Below are 20073 nucleotides of genomic sequence, written 5' to 3' on the forward strand. Positions count from 1 at the left end.
TTATTTGCCAACAGTGGCCTGAAACAGCAGATCAACAGATCAGAACCAGATCACTGCATACACCATAGAGGCTGGCCATCCTGAACTGTCGACCACTTTCACATCGAAACCAATATTGGCAATAGGGGGGGTACCAATATCAAACAATTGGTCTGAAGTCTCGAATTTTTGCTCTAGATACACTCAAGTCCATGTGCAAATGGACTTGAGACAGCTGTTGAGAGTACTATAAGACACAGGCATCCCAACTAAAAGGTTCTCGTGAGACCTCACTTGGAGCATTGTGTACAGTTCTGGTGTCCTCAACCTAAAAAGGACATGGAACTGTTGGAACAAGTCCAGAGAGGGGCCATGAGGATGATCAGGGAACTGGAGCACCTCCTGTATGAAGACAGGCTGAGGAAGTTGGGGCTGTTCAGCCTGGAGAAGAGAAGCATAGCAGCCTTTCAGCATCTGAAGGGGGACTATAGGGATGCTGGGGAGGGACTCTTCATTAGGGATATCTCTGTAGTGATAGGACAAGAGGTAATGGGTTAAAACTTAAACAGGGGAAGTTTAGGTTGGATATAAGGAAGAAGTTCTTTACTCTAAGGGTGGTGAGGCACTGGAATGAGTTACCCAAGGAAGTTGTGAATGCTCCATCCCTGGCAGTGTTCAAGGCCAGGATGGACAAAGCCCTGGGTGAGATGGTTTAGTGTGAGGTGTCCCTGCCCATGGCAGAGGGATTGGAAATAGATGATCTTAAGGTCCTTTCCAACCCTAACTATTCTATGATTCTATGGTTCATACAGCAAAGGAGAGGACTAGAGTAACACAGATCCAGGAGACTGAGCATGTAGAACCTTTAGCTGTACAAAATTCTCTACCCACCCTCATGTCCCCATGAGCACAAGGATTTTAATAACTGCTACAGTTAAGGCACTGAGAGACCTACATTTAAGTGGTTACTAGATGTAAAGGTGAAATGACTTACAAAGTGATTTTATGAATTTGCTCAGTACTCAGCTTTCATAAGAATGTCACTTGAAACAGCAAAACAAAAACAAAATAAGCTGAGGGGTAGCCAGGAAAGATGAAGTTAAAGGAAAATATTAAAAAGGTAATTTAAAAGGTTTAAGTATATATTACTGAGAGAGCACAACACATTTATAAACTGAGAACGGGCATTTTTAGGTATTGTTAAACAAAAACATGCTTAGCTGCAAAGGAGAAGAAATGATGTTGCTAGGCAACATAGACAAACTATTTATAAAGCTTGAATACACTTTTGAGATGCTAAAATTTCCACACATGTGGGTTTGAAGAGCAATGACAACTGCTCCTTAATTACTATTCAAGGTGACAAAGAAAAAAGTAGGCAGGATTTTTCATGACATACCGGAATGCCTTTGGTTTCTAGAATGAGGCTTGGAACATGCCTGGCAGAAAGCGCTCTACGGATTGCATCCTGGATTCTTTTCACCAGATCCTTGCTGAACGCATGGTTTAATGCCATCTTCAGGAAGAGTATCACCCTCTCCTCCCCATCTTTGTTGTACTGAGGGACACAGAGGCTATCAGAAACCTCCTCAAAAGCTTCAACTGAAAAGAGAGGAGAATCCTTATTGGCACTTGGCATTTGTGTATTATTCAGTATGCACATGTTTTGTGGTTGCACCAGAAGAAGCATCAGCTCCGCAGAGCTGCAAAGGCAGAACAGACATTGTGGCTATGTTATTCTATAAGCTTTGCTCTGGCTTCTCTGAAATTTGAACTGCTGCTTAGGTGAAAATCCAGGTTTAAGGACCAGATAATATTTAAGTCCACAACAAAAAAAAAAAAAGGCATAGCTTTTGGGACAGAAGCTTTTACACTAAGCCATTTTCTTTGGGTTTCCTCACAACCCTCATTACTGCAGACAGAAAACTAACACGTTGGATCACACAAGAATCAGGAGAAGCAACAGGCCCCTAAGTCTCAGATTAGCACCTCTGCAGGTGCATTTTCACAGCCCTTCACAAGACAGACCTTTGAAATATGAAGCACAAGCTCAAGAACTTCTTCTAATTATTAGGAAAGGCAGAATAAAACCGCTTGTCTTGCGAGGGGGAAGAAAAACCTCAGCAGTTAGGTTCTCTTATAAATCTGTATTATATAATTAGTCTTTAAGGCTTTATTATATAAAAAAACATCTTGCAGAGAACAGATCTTGAGCAGTCATCTCCAGCCCTACAGAAGCTTTGGGAAAGCAATCCATTTCAAGTCTTCAAAACTGAATTTTACTGTTAGTGCTAATATGCTCTCTGCTGACATTTGAAAAACGGCAAATCTTTTATTACCTAATCCTCCCAAACACCTGAAATGTAAGCATTATAAAGATTTAAGGCAACAATGTCATCGCTGAGAGGTAGAAAGTTAATTTCATACCTATGTTGTAGATTTCAGAACTTCCGAATCTTACTCCATTCGGATTTAGGGTACCATCACTGAATCACACACCAACAAAACAAAGAAGCATTGAAATGTGATTAGTCTGATGAAAAGAGAAGAACTGATGCAATTAACCAAATCTCTCTACATTTCATGCAATGAATATGCAGCCACATTAGAAATAGAATTTTAAAAGAATTTGTTTCAAAAAGACATTTTGCTCATTAAAATGAAGTTGTACAAAGAAACTCAACATTACTCCTTGATCCTTTCCTAGTGCCTCCTCTTTCCAGTAGCCTACAACTACACACACATGCCACTGATGACCAAACAGACCAAGGATCTTAGTACTCCATCATATTGCAGTTGCACATCATTACTTTCCAGTCTTATAGCTGGAACTTGTGTTGCATATATAGCAGCCTCATACTGTATGTCTGTTGAGTAGGTCTGTTTGTGACAATGCAAGACACAGAATCAAGGCATCCACTCAACTGTGTTTCGAACAACAACCTTTAAATGCAAGCAGAAAATGTAGCCACAGCTGTGATCTTGAACATCTGGGATGGTCAACACAAGCACAACATATACCTGACCTTCTATAATTTCAGTTTTGCTGTAAAGCAAGTCAATGGCAAAGGCAAGACCAGAAGAAAAGTTTCCTGATTCACCACCTTAAATGTGCTGCACTCTCAATTTGAACTCTTATAAATGATCATTATAAACCATGGACCACAAAAACAAGTTCAACGGTGTCTTGTGTTCACACAGACAAAAGTGGAATAGAAATTTTGAAATGGGCTCCTTCCCTCTAATCCAGCTGCTCTGATTAATTTAAGGGCTGGAATTCACACTACTGGATTTAACAAAAGTAATATAAAGCTAACAGGCATGATGGAAAGTCATGTACATTATGCTCTAAGGTGAAGTTTGTAGATTTTAATGCTTTCACCAAAATACTATACCTGCGACCCAGCATGACAATTCCTCCTGTCTTGGGATTAATTTTGCAGTAATCACCATGGGCCCAAACACCTATTAGAGAATGACAGATTAAGAAGCTGATTTCTTATTCATCCAGTCGTGGCAGGCATTTGTGTAATTCAACTCATGTTAACTTAATAAAACACATACAAAAATGTACTATATCAGATCTAGTTTGAGAACTACCCACAGCAAATGTAGCAGTACTTAACTACGCAAACAATCCACACTGCATTTACTACAAGAAGCTAACACACATGAAAGTAGTTCAGACATTCGGATCAAACTAGGTTATCTTCTCATTACTTGCTTGCATGACTATACAGCATCCTTTAGAAAACAGGTGAATAGCTGCTCTAAACACCATATTTTGAGGGAACTGGGAGAATCTTCCACAAAAATAACACCATTCCCACCAGTCCTTCTTGATCCCCTTTTAGGATGTGCAATTCAATGCAAGAAGCTTTCTGGGCTTGCACAATAGGTCTCAACAATTCCCTTGAAGCTTATGTACTTAATGATCTTGAGCTGCGTTAATATACAATCAGATTTGACTGCAGAGCTGGAATAACTTTTGTATTCCTTTTAAGATTGCTCCACTACAGCAGCCTGCCACAAACAGATATACAGGTCAATTCTAGTCAAGTTTTTCTAAGGAAAACAAACAACCCTCAATTGTTTACACAGGCATGTACACATAAGACCATTTTTTAACTTCACTATGACAACCTTAAGCCCATTTACAATGAAAGACAGAAAAGAGGTTTCAGACAGAACCTCTGGACCTCAATGATTTCAATCTAACAACTGTCAGCACAGGTTTATTTTTTCCCCTATTTACTGTTGTCAGGCTTACATGCAGACCCACTCCCACATTCCCTCAGTTTTCCTATCTATAATTATCTCCTGATGCATGTCCTGACTTTGCTTGTGAATTCACTCTGTATCACTGCTATTTACAAAAAAGCTTCCATCTCCAACAAGCAGCAGCTTGAGGTCCTGTCCCTATAAAAGCCCCTGACCCATAGGCAGCAGGGAGTTCAGCATTGCTGTGTCACATGAGCAAAAGCTCTGGATGACGCAAGTCCTCCAAAATTATTAGGAAGAAAGCTTCTGGCACACAGTATCTATTCCTTTACTTTTACCACCACTGGAAGACTGTACAAATGCAGACTCTGCATGTCTGAAGCTGCATACACTTAAACCTCATACTAATGAGGTATCAGGGTCAGTACTTATCCCTGAGGATTCACTCTTCCCATCTAGGTAGCAGCAGTCTGGCAGAGGTGCAGTAGCACTCATTAATGGCTGATTGCTCCCTGACCTATTCAGCACTTTTCATTTCACACTCATGCCAAGCAGTCCATGTCTGCACTACAGATTATCAGGCTGTTACAGGCACATCTGCCTAATGAGAGCAGGAGCAAAATAGGATTGGAGCTTTTCAGAAATTCTTAAAATTGATTTGGATCCATATCCAAAACAAACCACTAGAAAACAGTGAGGTACTATGAAACTTGCTATGGATTTCTCACCTTGGAAATCTAGATTCAAAAATGCACTTACATATCATTGGGCAAGAATAAACCTGTACTCTTAAGAGCAGCAATACCATCTATATCCTTGGTCAGTTTGAGCAATATCCAAAGCCTTTCATTACATACCTGGGAATTTTGAAAAATATGCCTTCCTGTATTTGCTTCCATTCTCATCGTTCCAGAAGTGTGTAGGCTGACAGGGAATAGGCTTGGTACAAACCAGCTCTCCACTTTCACCCCAAACTGGTTTTCCTGTTTACAAGGAAAGAGGTAAACAATAGAGTACCAAAGCAAAGAGCATCTACAGTTATTACTTACATGCCAGATGCTGCTGTAGCTATAAGATGAGCTGTGACTGGTGTGCTTAACAGCTTGTGTTCAACTCCTGAACTCATCCCTATCAACCTCAGTAATTTCAGGAGACTTGCACCACACGGTGGAAGCCAGCCTGGCTATATGCACAGCAACATAGCTAACTAACACACATACCAGAGGCTACAATTTGGCCTTGATACGTTTTAGCAGAGCAATGGAAAAGGAGGGCCTTTATACACATAGATTATCTTCACTAGAGTCCTGTATGATCCAGACGAGGTGGATTCAGAGGCGGGTTTTATGGAACACGCTTCCTAAGCGAAATCACTCATTTAACAGCTGACCATTTACCCATCTGGTGAATGAAACTTGAGGTATGTAATTACTGTATTTCATAAGTTTGCAAAATAGCTCTGATAACAGTTACCTTCATCATTCCATGCTTCTACAGCCATTCCAAGATTTCTGGCCTGAATTTCTCCTTTGTAAACTGGAATTGTAACATTCTGACCCATGAAAGATGAAATTATATCTGTCCCACCTACAATAAAACAGTCCATTTAGAATACACAGTGTATTTTGGAAAAAGCAAAACTGAAAACAACTTAAGAACTCTAGAACAGCTTCTGATCTACATTAAGTAGCATAGAACAGGCAAGCATTATCCAGGATGGTATGGGACTGAATAAAAGAAGGTTTATTTTCTTACTTTACATGTCTTTATACATTTATGCCCTTCATGCAAGAATATTCCTTAAGGCATAACTTTTCTTCTTCCAACAGTTTCTTTAATCTCATTTAAGGAAGTTTCTGTCTATCTAATGAGAAAAACAGGCCCTAGTTTTCAGACTTAGATATTTATGATCACTGAGAAATGTTTTCTTGTTTGTTTGAATTAGTTTAAGGTAATGTCAAGCTATTCCACTCAGTATTTACTTAGCTATTATATCTCATTCTCATTAGCAGGGAGGGGGAGGAAGGGAAGAAAGGGAAGCCATGTCTATAGAATGAACAGTTATCTTAATGAACATAGATACTGTCAAAGTGCTTACTTAACTGGAATATTTATAGTCTTTCTAGAACTTCAAGGAAGTGGAATTATAAGACATATCAATCATGTTAGCTTCACTCAAAAATAGTACCCTGCATATAAGACTATTAAAGTCTATTGTAGCAAGTTCTAGATTCAGCACTACTCTTACTAAGGCCTGAGTCACAGGTGACTTCAGTAGCAGAACAGTCAAACCTTAAACAAATCAAACTAAGTTAAAATGCCCTTTGAAAAAGTCGGTCCTTGTTACAAAACAGAACAAGGAGTTCCATGGTGGACTTGCTGTGAACAGAAGTTGCCTCAGCTTGCACTCCTCACAACAAACTACACAATATGTGGGCTTGATATTTCCCTAATCATGTAATTTACAGAAAACTCTGGCTGTCAAATACTTACTCCAAAAGAACTGAAACAGGGACATGAAAAAACCTCTCCAAGAGGTATTTTCTGCTGAAGGCAGCTATTTGCAGACCAGTGTGTTCTGTAGGTTAATAGACTCTTCTCTTGATCTCACCCTGCTACCCCTAAGGACAGCCAGTCAAAATAAATGATCCTGCTGAAAATAAAGCAGCCAAAACCCAAAACATCCACCATGACAGACGCATTCCACCTAAAAGCCTGAGTGTATGAGCTTCATTATGGCACGCTGAATTATGCAGAAAATCTCTACGTTAATAAGACAGTTAATTCCAGTTTAACTATAACCAAGCCTGAACAATCCAAAGGTTAAGCTTCTTAAATATACAGCAGCAAACAAGCAAGAACGAAATGCACAGGCAATGAACAGAATTAGGAAGATGCGTGCAGCATAAAAGCATCACCTGAAATGGATCCCAGGAGAACGCTGCTTTTTATGTGTTTGTAGACATACTCATAGCTTTGAGGTTTGAGCGGTGATCCTGTAGACAGAATAGTGTGGAGGGTTTGGAGATTGTGTGTTTCACCTTAAAAAGGAGGAAATCAACAAAACAGGTTAAGGCAGAATTTTTACAAGAGTTTGTATCTATTTGACATTACAATGCAGAACAATTACATAAAGTACTTTGACAAGATTCAGGGCCAGAACCTGGATAGGAAAGATAGGAGGGAGGACAGAAGGGATGCAATAGCTTTTTGAAGTTTACCTGGTTTTAAATTTTTCTCTTCTAGCACAGATAGCCACTTTGCACCCGTTCCAAGGATGGTGATCCTAGAGTGAAAAAAGTTTCAATGTTTGGCATCTTTAAGTAATATGCTAAGACACTCAAGGCTTGCCATTCCCACTGCGGTAAGCAGAGGCTGTTAGACACTGTACATTGATCAGTCAAGCAATGCAGTGTCTTAAAGCTTTCCAAGTGCAAGGCACATTCTTCTGAGCAATCAAAACCAGCCAGATCAAATGTCATTTTGGCAGCTTTGAAACTTTTATTTCAATCTTTACATATTAAGCAAAGCTTTCCCACCTCATGGAGAACGCTCACTTTCATTTACAGGAATTCAGAACTGCAGAATACTCCAAGGACATCACAAAATGTTACAACGTTTATTTCATTAATGGGTCGTAATTGTCACTAAGCTGTTAAACAAAAAACTGCTGCCTTGTTACACTCCTGCCTGTAAGAAAATTGCCATTTCAGGGCACAGCTCAACAAAGAATACTTCACTCTGAAGACAGCAGCCAGTGATTTTCCCTTTTCAATTTACACAGATGAAAGTCGGAGTTGCAGGTGCCTAACTGAAATGAAATATGGCCTAGCTAACTGACTAACTGAATTCTGCCCCTATGAAAGGGTATTTGGAGCTCTCCAATACAACATAATTGAAATTCGAAATGAAGGCCATCCCCTTCCCTATTCTATCAATAGAAGTGCTAGTTTAGTTTCTGCTGACTTTCAGGAAATCCTCTTCCCTGCCTTCTGCTAATTCATTTTATATTACAGCAATAAACTCACTCAAGAAAACGCACAGGGACAGACAAGGATAAGGGACACAGTCTTGAGGGCACAGAACATGGGCAATCACACATCAGTAGAACTTAAAATAAGATCCTGCTATCTTTGCTTTTATGCCAAAGGCAAGAGGGAAGGTAGAACAGCTCTTGAGATAATACTATTACAGACATGGAGAGAAAGCTATTTGAACACTATCAAAAGGGGACGTCTTTGCCATTTTAGGTGGATGACAGTTACTAAGAGGCTGCCATCTCTTGGGTAGGGACAGGCTATTTGCACACTGGGGCATAGAGCAGTTTATCAGGTACATGGGAACAGGACCATGACAGTCCAGATGTGCATTGCTCCTCCAGTTACATACCACAGCCACATCACACTCCTGTATAATATCTTACTTTCCTTCCATGCTTCAAATTATTGCTTATTTTACAGCTAGAATACAAAATGCTTCTCTATTTTTAAGCTCTGACACTTCCTCTACAGCACATATAGAGCCTAGTCTTCTATTATTTCCTTCCAAATGCTACATAACTGGTGGATGGTGACAAAATAGAGTTCACTTGAACAGATCTTTAATTGATGTCCACTTAAAATCTTGTCATGCAGTATGAGATACCTTGATCATACTGTAAGAATATGCTCTCAGAAGGAAAGTGTGGCACATCTTCAGAGAAGGAAGGTAGTCTTCACATGTTTGAAGCCCTTTTTTTTTTAATATGTAACATATGACTGAGCTGGGAACAGACTGCATTATGAAGTACCACACAGATGGCCACCGCTTTTAGCGCCAGATTACAAAAGTGAGACATGCAGACACATTTCAGTTATCTTCACTTACTTCTGGCATGCAGAAACAATGCTTAAAAATAAGCTGTGTTATTTCTTGAGTCTAAATTTTTGCCTGTTGTTCTAATGGGTCTTTTTCTGGGGGGAGGTGGGGGGCGTCTTAAGTTGGTGGGTTGGTTTCGTGTTGGTTTTTTTTACTGGAAGCATTCTGACTAGGCATTAACCGTCAATTATAATAGCTACAGACAAAACAGCAGCCTTTGAATATTACATGTCACAAAAGATTCAGTGAAGTTTAAATTATTAATTATCAAGAGCCAGGAAGTGGATCTTTTGGCATCCACTTTCTACCACAATTTTAATTATCAATTGAAAAGGACATGATTTTTATCAGCAGTAACATTCAGATCTACTCCTTACATCCAGCTGGCAAAATAGGAAAGTTACCAGAAAGATGAAGCAGAGTACAAAGCTAAATACCAGCACAGGATTTTACAGCTGTTTAGCCAATACCTGCCATTTCTCTGGGCTTTGACAGAGAGGGCACTGTGAGCATCTGGAGGCACAAAGACCTGTGTAAAACAATTAACGAACAGCTTGGCAGGGAAAATTAGGCATTATAGATTTAAAAGCAAAATATGAAAATACAAGCAACCCTGCTGAGCCTTTGCAGTCAATTTATGTCTTTAAGTCAAAGTGTTACATTGAGCCTTATGTTGAACTGCTTGAAAAAAAGGATTTTTATTTCCTAAGTTCTGCGTGTGCTGAGAAATTACTCTTCAGATTGCTCCCAATTACTGCCTTTTGAAAAGGCTGCTCTTGAAAACTGACTATTGAACCAAAATTCTTTGTTTGCCTGGAATCCAAATACTTAACTCAAATTTAAGACAATCAGCTCTTTGTCTCTCCTGCTCTCCATCAACAACTGGTTTAGTACAAAATGTTAAGAAGTAGTACCACCCAAGGCTAAGCCAAAAGATAAACTCATGATGCACACTAGCTTTGATCAAGGGAATGACACCTGTAATGAGGATGCTTGTATGTGGTCATCATAACAGGAGCAGAACATTTTCCTCCATTTAATCTTGTTTACATACCCCAGTCTGTCAGTCAAGTCCCAGAGCACATTTGGTGATGGAATTAGAGGAGATCCATCATACAGGACCACTGAAGCTCCTGTAGCAAGCGCAGTCACCAGCCAATTCCACATCATCCAGCCAGTCTGGAAAACAGAAAATACCTACATCAATTTCCATCTTTGTCAGCTAGCTGTCTGCTTTTCTGGCAGCAATATCAGAGCCATCAGGAATGCTGCTTGCTACCATATGCTGGTAGAGGAGCTACAGGTAACTAGAAAATGATGGACATGTGTAGCTCTTGGCAAAATCATCTGGACCAAAGCATGCTCCTTGTCCTTGTGCAAGAGGTGCCATCTTCCCCTCCATTCTCCTTGCCTCAAGTTTTCCTGCTTTAAGAAAGTGTTAAGCCAGCACCTGAGTTTATGCCCATCACTGCTGATTATATCTAATCATATTATTTAGGAACCAGAAAATAAGGCTGGAACACTGCTTATCCTCTCACCTGTCCCTAGAGTAGGTCAGCTACATCTTCCCTGATGAATGTTCACCTAATTTACCTTTACAAATACCAAATGAGATGCAGGTTCCATACATCCCTATACACATACTTTTAAAGCATGAGTTGAAAGACGGGACACTCTGAGAAAAGGTAATTATAACAATTCCTTCATGGAAGTATTCCAAACTGATTAGTGGTGTTGAAGTTCAGAAAGGAACTCATGAGGAAATACATCAGCCTTCTCAAAAGGTTTCAGTCATAGAAGCCTTTGGAACCATTTCCTTTACCCCAGCATTAGGAAGATAGCCCACCACATAACTGAACTCCTATACAGATCAGATTTATTCAGCAGCTTCTTACCTCCCCATCAAAACAGTTACATAGGACAATGCCTTGCAGAAGGATTAAAGATACATAAAAATGTACTTGTAGATTTGTATGAAAAGCTCTCCCATCTCTATAAGAAAAAATATATTAAAGCAGTTTTAAAAATGCCTTAAGCCACACTTGCCGTTGTATAGTACATAATAATGTCATTGCTGGTCATGTTCCCATGAAGAATGTGTTCCTTCAGATGCTGTATTAGGGTACCCTGAAAAACAGAGAAAGGAAAATGTAAGTTCACATAAATGAAAAGCAAAACTATGACACATTAAGACTTAAAAAAACCCTTAATGTTGTCAATACTTCGCAGGACGTACTCCACAATTAAAAGCAAGTATTTCCTTTAACCACAACTAAAGTAAATCCCAGGGCCTATCTACAGCAGCTGCAACGATTGCATTCTCCATTTTTTCATGTAACTTTTCATCTTCTCCCATTAGACCACAGCAATTCCCCCTGCACATCATTTTTAATCCATGGAGTAAATAACTTCCTCCACTTCCAACTCTCCTCAGCCAGCAGAGTTGCACAGCGCTCCATGAAGGCCATAATCTTAATGGCATGCTTTTACTGGTCAGATTTTACAAGATAAGCCCTTTGACAGTTTTGTTTCAGTATTCCAATGCAACTGGGAGGAATGAAGGACCTAGAACTGCTACAAACTGCAGCAGCTGCTATACATTAACAATACGTATCCAAACTATCTTATTTATTAACATCTAGGAGAGGAAAGACCTAACTACACACATCTCTTATAAACATGGAAGTGACTAGCAGCATGAAAAGCCTCCCAGCTCAAAGCATCAATATTGATAATGCAGTTGAATATATTACTTTATTTTCTCTTTTGTTGGAGATGCTGCTCAAGTACCTTTCTAATCATTATTAAAGCATAACTTGTTAGGATAGATAAATCTACAAACTACTTCATTAAGTCACTAAACTGCAGTGACAAATTGGTGTGGTCAATCTTAAAATAAAGATGGGGCTTGCTTTTATGCAAGGAGTTATAGTGGAACTATTAAGAGCTTCATAAGGATGAAACAAGATATACACTGAAAGAAAATATATGACAGATGAACATTTGAAATGAAAAAGGTGAGTCATAAAACTGGCACATGCTTCAGGAGAAAAGGCAGAAAACATTAAATAAAAACAAAGGAATAAATCTTATTTTCTCTTTGCGAAGGAGCCAGGTCTGGATTCACCTGCTACTGTTTGAACACATTAAGCTGTCCCGATGCTGCCACCTAGCTATAGCTAACATTCCCTACACTGAACACTGAAAAGCAGTCAGGATTTGAAATCACTAACTTCATTGTTAAGGTTGCCAGAAGAATTGCAGGTGTTAACATAATTATTCCATTTATAAAAGTAAGCACATCGCCCCCACAGGAGAATCTGAAAGAGCCACGTAAGAGTGAAATTAAAAGTCAAATTCAATTAAAACAAATACTGGCTTTCCTTTTCCTTCATTTAGTTGTTGCTATTCCACAGTTTGGGAAACAAGCAAATTTTTAAACAATTACTCTAGGTAGAGGCTATGAACTAATCCCCTGCAAAGCGTGCTAAGTCTCACTCCAGAAGCAAAGGTATTGTGGTAGATTGTATACCTGTTCTAAAGAGCTTATGGCCCAGTGTGCGATCTCAAGTTTATTTATGGGGCTTACTTATAGGACTTGTATGACCCCCAAAATAAACCCTAAATGTTCAGCCCTTCATATCTGGCAGCTGATAACTTACTGGCCTGCTTGTCTTCATTGGGCTTAACATATGGCTGGTAAAGCGCTGAACATCTGAAATGTCAAAGTATCAGTTGGCACCGCTGCTCCTGAGCCACACCACCAGCACATAGGGACCAGTGCTAAGGGGTTACACAGCTGAGAGAGAACAGCTACTCAAGGCTGCTGGTCTCAAACCAGCAACCTCCCCAGTGCAGCATTCAGAAGAGTCCGAGCATGAGAAATCCTCAGAGTGATTTGCCTACAGTTACACAAGAGGTCTGCAGCAGTACAGCTATTTAAGCTCAGGTCTTACAAGTCCTTAAGACTCACAGAAATTAACTGATTAGGATTTTACCAAAAAATTATCTTCTTAGATAATTGGGAATATGGAATAACTGAAAAGGAGCCTGTATGAATGAGGTAAGAAGCAGAAGCAATGATTTTAGGACTTACTACTGTTTTACAAGTATTAAAAAGAACCCTCCAAATGGCTCTCTGTAGCACACCCCGTTGTTCAATACGACACAGCTTTGCTTCCAAGGCCAGGAAAAAGCTCAGTCTCCTCTGAGGCACTACCTTCTAAATCATCTCCCATGACATGGCTTCATTTTCACTATTTACATATGTTATTTCACTGTGTGTCAAGAAAACAGAATGTGTACAGAGAAGACAGACCAGAAACATACTGCAGAATTAGACAGAAACAGAGTTGTGAATTTAAAGTAAACTGTGTATTGGCATCTCTAAGATCAGTACAGAAACAAAACAGCTTTGAAGCACGCTGCAAAAAAACAATTGAAGTGCCTTTACTGAAATGTCATCCTTTCTTGTGTTTTTAACTATAAAAAAATCAAACTTCAGTCAATCTGAGGCTGGAAAATGAGACTAAGACCATGGGCTAATTCTGCTTTTGTTGAAATCAATGAGAATCCTCCTATTATTTCCAGGGGAAACAAGATTAAGCCAAGAACAAGCAGAGGAACCCAATCAAGTGTGCAGAAGATATCTACACATCTCTTTGCACGGATTTTATTTGTAGGCCCTATTCAAGCTGACACATACAAAACATGCAAACCACAGAACCTCTGATGCAATAATTTGCTTTTTGGCCAAATAAAAGAGATTTTGGCACCAGAACTTACAGAAAACATTATCCTACAGTACAGGAACTAGAGAGCTGTTCAGTAGGAACACAGAATCCTCATAAATAACATATCCTATTCAAGAAGCCATCGCAGTCTCTCCTCCCCAGCAAGGATGAGTAGTCCATACCTAAACTCTGTTTGAACTAAACAGGTGATTCAAATGGAGAGCAGAGGCATGACTAAAGGCAAACTAAACAGCCACACAAGTAGCATGGGACAAAAAAAAACTTTGCAGAGAAAAGTCCTGTTTTCTGATCTACACCTGTGTTTTTCATTTCCCTACTGTTTATCCTACATCACTGAACAAAATACCTGTCCTCTTTTTGCTAATCCATGTCTGCAAGTACTTTTAACCAGTCTAAAGCCAGCACAGATTCAAAACAACTGTCAAACCTCAAAATATAACTACTTCTTTCTTTTTCACAAACACAGGATTTGTGTCCCAAAGGGACTATTTTGTATGTCACATGCTGCCTGGTATGATCTCCTATTGATAATAAAGCAGAGTGTCTACAGGCAGTGTGGGATTTGTCTGTGGGCAAATCCTCCAGTCCCTGCCATCATAGAGGCCAGAACATACACACTATGGGTGTGACAAAGTGGCCCTGCCCTCAGGCTACCTAAAAAACTCTACAGCCAGTCTTGCAAGATGCTCATCCTGACTTCCAGAGCAAAGAGCAGAAACAGTGGACTTGGGCTAACAGCTGCGCAGTTTAATCTATACAAGCTGGCTGAAGTGTGCTAGGCAGCACATTGTGCCTGCCTTAAGGGAAATAACACCAAAACCCTGCCTTTTATTAAGGCCCACACTAACAGCAGAGTTAAATTTTCAACAGTATGCCCAACTGCTGGAATCACTTCCTTAACTTTTTAAGTTGCCTAGAACCTGAATAATAAATGGAAAGCATGTGAACATGGGTCATTTTGGCAGTAACATCATATATACATTTAGTCACAATAAGACACTGCCTAAAGCAAAGCTTCCATACAAAGCAAAACCTGCATCCAAAGAGATAAGCTAACCTTTTGGCTTCCTTCCTTAAAAGAAGATTGATAAGGATGACATGCTCTGAACTGATAAACATAGGGACTAAAGTTTATGGTCAAAAAAATCCTAGGTAATAAAAACTGCAAGCTCCCCAAGGGCCTCGACTGTGTCCAAAAATCAGTTCTAAGGACTCAATTCAAGTTCTTTGGCCTTTCTTCTGCAAGTAAAGGTCAGGCCAGTTCTACCAATGCTTTTGTGAGTGACACTTGCTCCCTGGAAATAGCTGAAGTCTGAATCTTTAAGGATATAAAATAATCTGGGGGGTTTAATCCATATTTGCTTTCAAACAGTCACTTACAAATAGAAAGTTTCATTGCAAGTTACTGAAAAACTGTCAGCAATCAGTTCGTCCTTAAAGTGCACTATAGCGTGATACTGTCAAAGGAAAAACATAACCCAGGTAGTTAAATATAGATAGTGGAGCTCCAGGAGGGCAGACATACCCCTGCTGAATGAACCATGCATTTTGGTGCCCCTGTTGTGCCTGATGAATACATGATAAAGAGAGGATGACTGAAAGGCAGCTGTTCAAACTCCAGCTGGGGGGCCTGGTCTCCTTTCCCAGCAGCAAGGAAGTCTTCTAAAAAGACACTGCATAAGAAGGGAGAAAAAGAACATTTAAAACAAATTTACATCATTACCCCAGCCCATACACAGAATTACTTCTGTCTTTAATATGTCTTTTACAATGAGCTATATATTCAAACTATGTACTTTATTTTTATTCCTAGTTTTTTTACTTTTTGAGCTGCTAATTATTTTGTTTCCCTTCTCTGCTTTAAAAATAAAGCATTAGTATAATATTGAGATGTAACACAACAAAAGCAAGCCTATAAATCTACACCTATGATCAGCTGCTCCTCTTAGCGGCTCAGACTGGAAAAATCTCACCCTCAACACAAAATCTGGAACTCAACCACTTCCAAAACGTACCCAATGTATGTAATCCAGGGCAGTAAATAAGCAAAACAAATTATCTCTAGAAATGTCACTTAAATTATTAATTATTCATTTCTCAAAGTGAGTTTCTTCTCCTTGCTATATCCTATTGAATTTTGCCTTTGTTTGAGAACCATTAATACCAACAGTGGCTTTGTAGAAGCAAAACGTTGGCAGCAACGTATTACTTCTACATTCAGTATGAAGCTGGACCCACATTAAGAAACCTGATTAAACCCTAACTTTTGCAAGCTCATTTTCAATTGCTATTAGCATCCATCACATCCATAGTGAGGACAGACACAGCTCACAAGCTCCCATTACCTGTTTGGAATCCTAGAAATATCTATGTTTTCTCTTGAGGAGACATATGGAATCACCACCACTTTTTTTATATCTGGAAGTCCTGGAAGAATGAAGGAAACAAATTATTTTCTACATTCAGTTACCTAAAACAATGGTCTTTTCTGTCTGATTGGATCATACAATGTAATGCACTAACAGGAATAATTCTCTTGCACCAAGCATTGAAACTCCAAAAGACTGAATTGTTACCTAAGATACAATTTGCTCAATATTGCCAGCCTATGTGCAAATCTGCAAGCTTTAGTGCTGCAATACCTCTTCATTTTTCTTCAGCAGCACTAAAGCTTGGGCTTAAAAAACCCAGTATCACCAGTCCCTGTTCCCCTGCTGATAGAGCTGACTAATTTATGAGGCTATACTTAAGCTAAGCTAGCAAAAGACTGTGAGAAGTACACGAAAGACTGGTTACTTTTTACTCAAATCAGTTCTGAAGTTCCAAGTGGCCACAGAGATACTTTAAAGGAGGAAGGACAGCAAGAAGCAGTCAAAAGTGTCACTTCTTGTGGCAGTGAAGGCTTTGAGAGCTCACAGAAGTACAGCATAACTAAGAGTAGATGGTACGCAGTGAAATACCTTTTACCACATTAAGCAGCTTTTCCAAGTGTTTATGTTCTTTGCCATTGTATATAACAGCTTCAACAGAGAAGATGAGCTTAGGCTGAATTTGGGAAAATCTGTCCAGTACACCCTAGGGAAATAGAGAAAAAGAAGTTAAAGTTAAATTGCTGCAGTAGGAAACCCCACTAGATACTAGATAAGGACAGGAATTAGCAGAACTGATAAAAGACTGCCTGCTTGTCTTTCACTCACCCCAGATTTTCCAAGTACAAAAGGTTTGTAACAATCTATTTAATAACCCCCAAATATATGGACCAATAACAAAGATAAAATCACCACAAATCACAGGATGGCATTCAGTGAAGGAACAAGCTCAAAGCTATCTAAGCAGTTAAAAATTCATCTTGAGAATCACTTAAACTCATCTAGAGAGGATAAGCACCTGTAATGTGAGCAGGAGTCAGGCACTATTTACCTGAAGGTCCAGGACTCCTACCTGCATCTGCACGCCCTTGTAAACTGCCCCCAACACTCCTTGGACAATGCACCAGTAGTTGGGCAGTCTGCACAAGGGAGAACCTGAGAAACACCAGTCTCCTGGAAGAGGAGTGCTTTTATCACACAGCAAGGTGGCACTTCACATGGACCAGCAGCTTTGCTCAGCTACGACTAACAAAGGAAACTGTACCACTGGGTTTTACCAGAGTTACTAGATATTGAGAACGCATATACATACATACATACTGCCAACAAAAACTACCCCAGCTCCCTTAGAACCTCTGGGGCAGGACACATTCAAATGCTAAGTTTTCTCTTCCAGCTTACACTGTTCTCAGGAATTTACTATAGCTATTATCACATTTGAGAGAAAAACCCTTCTGGCATTTTTTCCCCCCAGATACACAGCATGCAGCAATCTACCAGAAATGGATCTTTCTGTATTCAACAGCAAGAAGCAAATTATTTTGCTAAAAGCTCTCAGCACACAGCAACGTTCACATCCCTCACTAGCTGCATTATGTGAAATGTTAAGAACTACAAGATTACTCCATACTGTAAAATTGTCAGCTAACTATTCAACAACAATCTCGTAAGTCATGTTGCAAAAAAACCAGACTTTAGTCATGTGCTTATTCTTCCCAGCATTCTTTATTCTTGTCTCCTGTTTTGCTCTTTACTTTGCAGCCAAAATGAGACAAACTATTACCAAAAGACCAGTGCAAAAACATCACAGACAACTCATTTCCATTACACTCTTCCTTTCCAATCTGGACTGGTCAGGGTTGCAAGAAAGCCTCCTGCAGAAGTACAGAGGTCCTGTCTTTCTCCATGGTGTCTTTTTAGGAAAGCCCACTGAACACCACAGGGATGTGACTAAATATAAACATGCAACTGTCTCTGCTGAGTATGTCACAACTTTTCTATCACCCAAAGATGCATTTCCTTTTCCTTGTTCACATCATAAGAATAAACATAATACAAGCATGCACTGACACCTAGCTTTATCAATTAGCTTAAAACAAACACCAGAATCTGGTTTGGTGGCAGAAGTTTTCAAGGAGCCTCTAACATGTTAGCTAACAAACCTGGAAATGTAGATTAATACATCAAAGTTATCCTCTAAGGAGTATGAAATTCAATTTCCTGCTTTCTTAGGTATGTAATCAAACATATTTCTTTGTAATGCTTTCAAAGAACAGACTAAGCAGCTAAATTACACACAGCACGTGCGTATGTATATGTATGTGTGTGCACAAACACATTCATGCTGAGCATGGAGCATACATATCCCATATCCATGCTGCCGGATGTTTAAAAGAATTAAGACTAATGAGAGGGCTTTAAGAGAAGAATCAGATCTGAAGAGAGGTGTGAATCAGAAAGAGATGGCTACAAATCTCAGGGTCTTACCAATGCTGCTAATACACCCAGTTGGATTCATTAGCACTGGCAGAATCAAATCCCACAGGGCAGCCTGGTATGACACAAGGGCAATAAAAACAGATGGAACACGTAATTGCTACACTGGAACTTTAGTCCAACCAGATGGCTCAGCAAGGAATTGCTTTCATGAAAAATTCAGGTATACCAGATATGGCTCATTCTATTTTCTGAGCCTCAAATCCAGTACTAAAAACTGTGCAGGGCTCCATGAATGGAGCTGCTCTGGTTTTGCTCCAAAGGTTCCTCATATAGTTCTAAGAGAAGAGGCTCTTCTTAAACATATATATATACAACAACTTCTTATGTACAGGCCGCAAAGAACCACTTTCCTATTAATATACCAAAAGGGATAACAAGGACTAGAGAAAAGAAGGGAAAGCTGCCAAGAGCTGCATTCTGTGTGGGAGGGAGCTCACTGGTTCTCTGACAGCAGACTTCCTGAATGCTTGTGAAGCCTTTGGATGTATGGCATTCAGAGCCTGCAATGTGTAGGCAGTTCTGAGAAGTGACATTTCTAAGCTTCACAAAACATATACACAATTGGATTTGAAGTGTTGAAATTGCTACACTGCTCCCCAAAACACAAACAGAATCTTCGTTTATGTTAACAGGACTAATGCAACTGCACAGAAGGAGGAATGTCTTTTCCTTAGGGTGAAAGCCAATATCCCCGAGGACCTCTGCTGATCTCCCTCAAGATTTTAGGGTTTGAATTCATGCCAATATACGTTGCCAAGCCAAAAGAGAATAAATGACATCGATGGCACTGCTGTTCCAAAGCTAAGTTTCATTAAAAGACTATCACAAAAACTAAATAAAGCCAGGCACTGAAAATAACAGCATATCAACATGGACAGAAAACATACCAGTACTCCGTAATGCAAGTGAAATGAACAATCTTCTCCCAGATGAGAGATCAAATCACATTGCAAAGAAAATACTCCATACTGTCATTTTCTGAGCAAGCAGAAAATATTTGTAGAACAGATTGATCATTACATGCTATAATGATTTTTTTAATCATTTTTTTTTTTCCCCAATGATACAACCTCAAGCATAAGAAAGTGGAATCCTGCTGCCCTCTAGCGCTAGAGATGACAGCTCCATGCATCTAGCCTGCTCCTGGTTAACGGAGATTGAGGGTATGCATTACCTAAAATCATTGGTATTTTCTCTGTTCAGCACTGCACAGACAGTACATTCTCCAGATGCTTTCATGCAAACTTTTAGATAAAGGTTCAACACTTCATTTTAGAAGTGATTTGTATCTGTTGCTGCTTGAGATGTGTGCTAAAGGCTTTCCAAAGAAAGCAGAATTTATTCTCAAAGCTTCCAGGGCACATGAATCAAGTTAATTTTTACCTTATTTTACA

General features: G+C 39.5%; 1 protein-coding gene across 1 annotated transcript in view; it reads right to left on the reverse strand.

The window, feature by feature from the left end:
• AACS (acetoacetyl-CoA synthetase) overlaps window positions 1-20073 on the reverse strand; it is a 41743-nt gene that overhangs the window by 2455 nt on the left and 19215 nt on the right. The window contains exons 6-17 of the mRNA XM_061466179.1: window positions 16772-16886; window positions 16157-16238; window positions 15337-15484; window positions 11104-11184; window positions 10112-10236; window positions 7422-7486; window positions 7119-7241; window positions 5674-5787; window positions 5058-5183; window positions 3375-3444; window positions 2407-2465; window positions 1379-1581 (exon numbers count right to left, since the gene is read on the reverse strand). Coding sequence (XP_061322163.1) covers window positions 1379-1581; window positions 2407-2465; window positions 3375-3444; window positions 5058-5183; window positions 5674-5787; window positions 7119-7241; window positions 7422-7486; window positions 10112-10236; window positions 11104-11184; window positions 15337-15484; window positions 16157-16238; window positions 16772-16886 — 1311 coding nt within the window. The remainder of the gene's footprint in view (window positions 1-1378; window positions 1582-2406; window positions 2466-3374; window positions 3445-5057; window positions 5184-5673; window positions 5788-7118; window positions 7242-7421; window positions 7487-10111; window positions 10237-11103; window positions 11185-15336; window positions 15485-16156; window positions 16239-16771; window positions 16887-20073) is intronic.

This window comes from Pezoporus flaviventris, unplaced genomic scaffold (assembly GCF_033815535.1).
Source record: "Pezoporus flaviventris isolate CSIRO_AGI_PZ_B2104156 unplaced genomic scaffold, CSIRO_AGI_Pfla_v1 ptg000041l, whole genome shotgun sequence".
Taxonomy (NCBI): Eukaryota; Metazoa; Chordata; class Aves; order Psittaciformes; family Psittacidae; genus Pezoporus; species Pezoporus flaviventris.